The 7636-nt window shown below is 59.6% G+C and overlaps 2 protein-coding genes across 2 annotated transcripts in view; one reads left to right on the top strand and one right to left on the bottom strand.

Annotated features, from left to right (window-relative positions):
* TMEM238 (transmembrane protein 238) overlaps positions 1 to 229 on the top strand; it is a 3690-nt gene extending 3461 nt beyond the window's left edge. Inside the window, exon 2 of the mRNA XM_032171629.2 lies at positions 181 to 229. Coding sequence (XP_032027520.1) covers positions 181 to 229 — 49 coding nt within the window. The remainder of the gene's footprint in view (positions 1 to 180) is intronic.
* Positions 230 to 1446: 1217 nt separating this feature from the next.
* Positions 1447 to 4704, bottom strand: TMEM190 (transmembrane protein 190). The gene is made up of 5 exons (XM_032171206.2): positions 4572 to 4704; positions 4459 to 4494; positions 4010 to 4135; positions 3842 to 3926; positions 1447 to 3753 (listed from the first exon to the last, which is right to left on the bottom strand). The coding sequence occupies exons 1-5, from the start codon at positions 4627 to 4629 to the stop codon at positions 3525 to 3527; spliced, it is 534 nt and encodes a 177-aa protein (XP_032027097.1). The 5' UTR covers positions 4630 to 4704; the 3' UTR covers positions 1447 to 3524.
* Between the last annotated feature and the right edge of the window lie 2932 nt (positions 4705 to 7636).

Genomic DNA, 7636 nt, shown 5'->3' with positions numbered 1-7636 from the left:
GGAATGCATGGGTTGGTTGATGCAGAGATGTGGTTGGATTGATGGATGGATGGGTTGTTTAATGGGTAGATGTGGGTAAGTGGTGAATTGTGGAATGAACCATGAATGGATATGGTTGGAGAGGGAGCCTTGCCTGGTAAAGGGGCAAGAGCCTTTCCTGATATTTCTCTGTGTCCTCAGCCTCACCCATGCAGCATGGTACTGGGGAGGCCTCAGAGACTCCTACTGAACAAAAGGAATGAGGGTGCCTGTGTCACCTCCCCAGGGCACCTTAACTTGCGGTTACACCTGGGAACTCCTTGGGGCAGGGGCCTCGGCTGGTCCATAGGACTATCCGTAGGACAGTCAGGGTTTGCCCAGCCTCTGCGCGCTCTCTGGATAGGTGGGTGAATGGGTAGTTGGATAGATGGTTGGGGCTGAATGATAGGTACGCAGATGAGTGGATGAATGCATTTATTGGCACACGGATGGATGGGTGACTGAATCCATCTCTCAAATAGGGGTTTGGTAAACAAATTAAACCCTATTATCCTAGGACATTCTATGTAGGTAAATAATTAACTTTTTTTTTTTTTTTTGAGACGGAGTTTCACTCTTCTTGCCCAGGCTGGAGTGCAATGGCACAATCTCGGCTCACCGCAACCTCTGCCTCCTGAGTTCAAGCAATTCTCTTGCCTCAGCCTCCCGAGTAGCTGAGATTACAGGCATGCACCCCCACACCAGGCTAATTTTGTATTTTTAGTAGAGACGGGGTTTCTCTATGTTGGTCAGGCTGGTCTTGAACTCCCGAACTCAGGTGATCTGCCCACCTCGGCCACCCAAAGTGCTGGGATTACAGGCGTGAACCACCGCGCCCAGCTAGAATTAACTTTTTTCCTATGCATCCAGAATGCTACCAGTTATATATTATTCTTTGTGAGATTTGGGGAAATAGTCACCCCAATCATATGCTACATGCTGTGGTTCGGTGAAGGAACTGGGATGAGAAAGCATGAACATCTGCTTGCACGGGTGAAGCGTAAGCTAACATGAAGCTTGGCATAAAATGCAAAAATAAGCACCTGTAGTTACTGTTACCTTTGGAAATCCTGGCTGCGCACAGTGGCTCACGCCTGTAACCCCAGCACTTTGGGAGGCCGAGGTGGGTGGATCACCTGAGGTCAGGAGTTCGAGACCAACCTGGCAACCATGGTGAAACCCTGTCTCTACTAAAAATACAAAAATTAGCCAGGCATGGTGGCGGACGCCTGTAATCCCAGCTACTAGGGAGGCTGAGGCAGGAGAATCACTTGAATCTGGGAGGCAGAGGTTGCGGTGAACCAGGATCGTGCCACCGCACTCCAGCTTGGACAACAGTGCAAGACTCCATCTCAAAAAAAGAAAAGGAAAGGAGAGGAGGGGAGAGGAGGGGAGGGGAGGGGAGGGGAGGGGAGGGGAGAGGAGAGGAGAGGAGAGAAGAGAATCCTTTATGTAGCTTAAACGTCTAACACAGCTGCACAGGCCTCCACTCTTGGATCCTCCACCAAAGACTCAGACCATGCTGGCTTGAACGTAGGCCCCAGTCACAAGGAAAATGGGTCTGTCCAAACCCAGGACTCTTGCTTACTGGGGAGAGTGAGCAGCTTCCAGCACATGAAAGACAGAGCACCTGAATTTTAGCAGAGGGACCCACAGGTTCTGGCTCTGGTAGTCCCCACAACCTCCGAGACCACCGTGAGTAGCCGGGCAGAGCCACCCCTATTGCTCTGTTGTTCAGGCTGGAGTGCGGTGGTGCAATCACAGCTCACTGCAGCCTCAATCTCCTGGGCTCAAGCAATCCTCCCACCTCAGCCTCCCAAGGAGCTGGGACTACGGGTACCAGAGACGGGGTCTTCCTATGTCTCCAGTTTGACCCAGGCTGGTGTCAAACTCCTGGGCTCAAGCGATCCTGCTGCCTGCAGCCAAAATGCTGGAGTGAGGGTGTGAGATGAGGACCACCATGCCCGGCCTCCCTCTGTCTTCTCTGTGTCTGCCTGTCTCCCTCTCTCTCACTCTTTGTCTCTGTGTTTCTGTCTCCCAGGTCTCTTTCTTTGTCCCTGTGCTTCTGTCTTTCCCCTTCTGCATGTCTTCGTTTCCCCCTTTCTGCCTCCCCCTGGCTCGCATTCCCCGTCTTCTACCCGTGGATTTCAGGGCGTTAAAGGCACACACGCATGCACACACTCAGCAAATGGGGGCATGCAGGGACGAAGGAACAAGTGTGTGAGTCCATGTGAGCGGCAAGGGTGGGTGGATGGGGCTCCCTGCCTCTGCCCCCAAGGCAGAGAGCCCGGAACACAGGGATGGGAGGGGTTCCTGAGCAGTCACTCACTCCACCCTCCCTCCTGCAGACAACCCCTCGGCTCCAGCTGTCAGGACCGACTGAGATGTGCAGCTGCCCCAACATCCGTGGCCAGCCGGACGCTCCCTGTCCCCGCTCCCTCCTCACTTGGATAAAAAGCAGATTTGCCTTAGCGCTGCATGTCTGTCTGGGAGAGGGACCCTGCCGGGGTGGGAATGGAGAGGAGGTGGCTTGCTTCCTTCTAGCACCCAGGTGGGCCTGGCCACACCTGAGGTGAGGCTGCCCCTGCCCTGGGGACGCCGGGAGCCCTGGGGATATAGGAGCCTAGCCTTATGCTGGCCCCTTCTCCTAGGGGACCAGGGAGGGGGCGGGGATAAGGATCTCAGCCCAGACCCCTCCACTCTCCCCGACATCCCTGTGTGAGTTTGGGTTCTCTGAGAAGCAGACACGGAGGCAAACTGGACTTGCAAGCTATGTATTGGGGAAACACTTTTGAAGGGTAGCTTGGCGCAGGGAGAGGGAGGGAGGCATGGGTAGGACTAGTCTTAGACTGCAGCGCACCTCCAAGAAAATTGCCACTGGGCCCTGGGGAGCTGGGAGCTGAAGTCACAGTTCATGAGGGAAGCACCTGCCCTTCAAGAAGGCGCCTGTACCCAGAACCCCCACCCCTTGCCTCGCCAAGCTCAGTTATTGGTGGAGAGCAGCTCATGGTCATCTAGGTGCATCTGGGGTGGGGGCGGGGGGCACCGTCAGTCACTGGCACTCCATGTAGGAGACTGAGGGGCACGTTTCCACGTCTGTAGCATGTCCCTCTCCCCGCCCAGTCCAGGCACCCCTCAGACCCCGCCACCCCCACATACCCTCAACTCCCTCATTTCAGACTCGCACCCCAGCACTCGTACACCTCTATCCCCTCAGTCCAGGGCCCCCATGATCACAGCCCAGGACACCCCCATGAGCACAGAACCCCCTCAGCTCAGATCCTCCCCACTTACCTCCCAGATCTCTCTCATTCCAGGGTCCCTCTCAGCTCACACCCTAAGCCTCCTCCAGGGGCCCCCTAAGCCTCCATCCCCAAGCCCCCTCCAGCCCCCACCTGTTACCCCAGCCTCTGTGTGCACCGTGCCCCCTGCTCCCCACGCCTCTCAGAGAAGAGAACATGCATCTGTCCACCATATCTGTATTGAGCATTCCCCTGGGGACTCCCCTAATCCTCCTCTTCCTCGCCCTCAGTCTCCTCACCCTCCTCTGTCCCTTCCCCCTCAGTGCCCCCCTCCACATCCTTGGACTCTTTGGACAGGGTGACTGGCACGCTGCCCACGGACGGCGTCTTCTTGGTCCTTCGGTGCTTGGAGAGCAGCGAGACGGACTTGGACATGTCACAGGGACCCGCCAGGAAACCGGGCATATGCAGCACGTCCCGGTGCTTGGCCCACCTGCAGGGAGCGGACGGCTCAGCCCCCGCCCTCCGCCGGACCCTCCCCCTGAGGGTGCAGGCGCCCGCCCTATCCCAGGCCCACTCGCCAGAACAAGCAGATGCTGCAGCTCAGGAGGAGGAGGGCGCTGCACGTCCAGACCAGCGCGTACATGTGCTTCCTCCGCGTGTTTTCTGGACAAGGGAGGCAGGGTTAAGACCCGGGGCTCCCTACCGCCAGACACACGCCCCAGGGACCTGGGACTAGGAGCCCTCACCGTCTGGACGCTGGTGGTAGCAGACCCCATCGCGGTAGCAGCACCGGAGGCGCAGGCAGAGGTTGGGGCTATCGATGGCCGCCTGGCCCCCACAGCTCTCCCGGTCCCATATGTCACCCTCACAGCCTGGGGACCAACCACCAGTGGCTTGCTTCATCACAGCACCCCACTCCGAAGGCCTCATACACGGGATGCCAAGGCCATGCTCCCGGGCTGCCTTCCTGGTGCTTACTCTGTGCAGGACCCCAGGGATCCAGGCCCAGCCCCTCCTCCCTCAGACCCAGGAGTCCAGACCCCCAGCCCCTCCTCCCTCAGACCCAGGAGCCCAGACCCCCAGCCCCTCCTCCCTCAGACCCAGGAGTCCAGGCCCCAGCTCCTCCTCCCTCAGGTTCAGGGGTCTGATGTGGGCTCCCCTCCCTGGGTGACCCAGTATTTCAGCGGCTGCTCACTCCATGGGTAGAAGAATCCCTGGATTCCACTTCCGTCTGCGAGAGAAAGGGCAGCGTTAGGGCTGTGTGGGGCCGGGTGTCGTCCTCTGCTCCCCGCCTCACCAGCCCCTCACCTGCCCAGCCCTGCAGCAACAGGAGCAGGCCCAGCGCTGGGATCCCAGAGTCCAACATGTCGCCTCCCCAGACCCCTGGGGCCACTGTGGGAAGAGGCCTCACAGGACATCCCCTCAGCAACCAGCCCCACCCACCTGCCCACAAGGGCCCAGGATTCTGAGTTCTGTTGCTAGGGAGTCCCCACAGTAACGGGGACGAAGGGAGGTGGGGGGACTTCCCACCAGCCTGGCCGTGCCTGGTCTAGGGTGTTGATTCTTCAGGGACCTGGTGGAAGAGTGGGGGCGTCTCAGGTTTAGAAGAGCCTCCTTGGCAACTTATGGCGGGAAAGAGAAGTCTGGAAGGGTGTGGGAGTCTGGGGCATGTCTCCATATCACCCGGGGCGCCCTGAGGGGTGGGGAACTGGGAGGCCTTGCTAGGGAATTCCTTTCCTTAGGAAACTGATACCTGAGAAGGTGGATTCGGGTGGCCCGAAGACTCAGGAAACCCCGTTGCTAGGGAGTCTTTCGCCTTAGCAACCAGGGGAAGGGGAGCTGTGAGACACAGAGGCCTCACTGAGCCCCATTGTTGGGGAAGGTCCCCAGGGCAACAAGGAGACCTGGGAGGGGGATGAGACAGGGGGCCGGACCCTAATCCAGGGGTCTCCTGGTCCAGGGGTCTTGAGAAAGGCTTTTCATCTCAGGCCTGCGGTCTACGGAATGTTTAGCAGGGAAGGTGATAGGGCTGGGCGCGGTGGCTCACGCCTATAACCCCAGCACTTTGGGAGGCCGAGGTGGGCGGATCACCTGAGGTCAGGAGTTCGAGACCAGCCTGGCCAACATGGGGAAACCCCCGTCCCTACTAAAAATACAAAAATTAGCTGGGTGTGGTGATTACTTGCCTGTAATCCCAGCTACTCGGGAGGCTGAGGCAGGAGAATTGCTTGAACCTAGGAGGTGTAGGTTGCTTGAACCCAGGAGGTGGAGGTTACAGTGAGTCGAGATCATGCCACTGCACTGCAGCCTGGGTGAAGGAGTGAGACTGTGTCAAAAAAACAAAAACAAAACAAAACAAAACAGGGAAGGCAACAGGCCATGTGGGCCCCTGCTGAGTTTGAGGGGCTGGTGGGCCAGAGCTGCTCGGAGACTGTCATGGTGGCTCCTGGACAGGGAGCCCCCATTTCCCTCCTGGATTTGTTTCCCCGTCTGTGAACAGAGGTTAGAGAGTGGTGGGAGGGAGTCAGCCAAACGGAGATCCTGAAGCTTCCTCATTGATTCCCCCCGCCACTCCCCAGTGACTGGGAGAAAACTTGGCTTCCAAGAAGAGGAAGCCGGAATGGGGGGCTGGGTTGGGACCATAATCCCTAGTGTACCCCAACTCATCCACTCAGCTTTGCAGCACAGTGAGGAGGGAGTCTCAGCTCCCTGGCACAGTCTCTGGACTAGAAGTCCTGCATCTGAGGGAAAAGGGGGTTGGAAACTCAGACACCTGCATTAGAGGGAGGAGGGGCTGGAGCCTGGACTCTGGGGTCTGAGGGAGGAGGGGCTGGAGCCTGCACTCCTGGGTCTGAGGGAGGAGGGTCTGGGGGTCTGGATTCCCGGGTCTGAGGGAGGAGGAGCTGGGGACCTGGACTCCCGGGTCTGAGGGAGGAGGGGCTGGGGGCCTGGACTCCCGGGTCTGAGGGAGGAGGGGCTGGGGGCCTGGACTCCCGGGTCTGAGGGAGGAGGAGCTGGGGGCCTGGACTCCCGGGTCTGAGGGAGGAGGAGCTGGGGACCTGGACTCCTGGGTCTGAGGGAGGAGGGGCTGGGGGCCTGGACTCCTGTGTCTGAGGGAGGAGGGGCTGGGGGCCTGAACTTGTGAGTCTGGGTGGATGGTCTAGGAGCCAGACCCCATTTCTCAGGAAGCCCCGTGGGGTGACTCTCTGTGTTACCCATCTCTCCTGTAAACATCCTGGTGGGTACTGAGTGGGCCCCGGGCTGCCTTCGTCAGAGATGACACAGGTTAGAGGGGGCTCTGCAGGGGGCCGGGGGTGGGGGTCAGAGGGGTTGTGGGGCTGAGGCCGGGCAGCTGCTGACCGTTTCCTGTGTCAACATCATCTGGACCCACTTCCCAATTCCCGGGATTCCTCAGGGATCAAGGAGGGGGTGGGGGGCGGGGCCGCCTGGCCTTGGACCGCGGCTTGGAACTGGGGGGGCCCCGCCGTCACGGCCCTCACCGCTAATGACAGGTTTGGGCTGCCTCTGTGGCCGGCCTGCCCCGTCACCCCCCAGAGGCCAGACAGGACCCCCCAGGGACTGACAGACGGACACACACACAGCCTGGGACCTGCTGACCTCACACCCTGCCGGCTCGGCTTCCCCTCGGGGCTGCGCGGCAGCCAGGACTCCCTGGCCATCCCCCACGTCCCCGTGGCTTCTCCCTAGTGTCTGTGACCACCCCAGGCCCTGGCTGCCCAGTCTGTTTCCGAGCCTCCAAGCTGGTCTCTAGCTTCCACTGGGTTCTGCAGCCCTGGCTGCCTCCTGGGGCCTTTGCTGCCCCTGTCTCTCCAGCTCTGTTTGTCTCTGTCATGTCACTTTCTTGGGACTCCCCAGTCCTGCCTCTGGGTCTCTTTTCCGGTCTTCATCTCTTGCTCTGTCTCTCTCTCTTTCTCTTGTTTTCACAGAAGTAGCCCAGTGTGTCCCACCCTGGCCTGGGCAGACCCAGGAGTTGCCAGTAACTCCCAGCCCCGTCACTCTGCACCCGCCCCATCTACCTGTACCTCCTGCAGCCACACTGCGGGGATGGAGTCTGAACGCACAACCCAGGGCTGGGGACCCAGACGAGACGGGAAGCTGGCAGCGGCTGGGACCCTGGATTTGTCCCAGACCCATGACCTTCCCCGCACATGCTCCCCAAAGTGCAGAAGAGCCACAAGATCCTCCTCTACCTTTCTTGAACTAGAATTTAGAGCCTGGACTCCTGGGTCCAGGAGGGAGGAGGGGCTGGGGGCCTGGACTCCTGGGTCTGAGGGAGGAGGGGCTGGGGGCCTGGACTCCTGGGTCTGAGGGAGGAGGGGCCGGGCCTGGACTCCTGTGTCTGAGGGAGGAGG

The sequence above is a fragment of the Hylobates moloch genome, unplaced genomic scaffold (assembly GCF_009828535.3).
Source record: "Hylobates moloch isolate HMO894 unplaced genomic scaffold, HMol_V3 SCAFFOLD_12, whole genome shotgun sequence".
Taxonomy (NCBI): Eukaryota; Metazoa; Chordata; class Mammalia; order Primates; family Hylobatidae; genus Hylobates; species Hylobates moloch.
This window is presented reverse-complemented; position numbering and strand designations above follow the sequence as displayed.

Excerpts from the sequence above, each read along its gene's own strand:
- TMEM190 (XM_032171206.2), bottom strand. The coding sequence starts at position 4,629 with ATGTTGGACTCTGGGATCCCAGCGCTGGGCCTGCTCCTGTTGCTGCAG. Across the intron at positions 3,927-4,009 it reads CTACCACCAGCGTCCAGACG|AAAACACGCGGAGGAAGCAC; the intron begins GTGAGGGCTCCT and ends TCCCTTGTCCAG. Across the intron at positions 3,754-3,841 it reads TGCAGCATCTGCTTGTTCTG|GTGGGCCAAGCACCGGGACG; the intron begins GCGAGTGGGCCT and ends CGCTCCCTGCAG.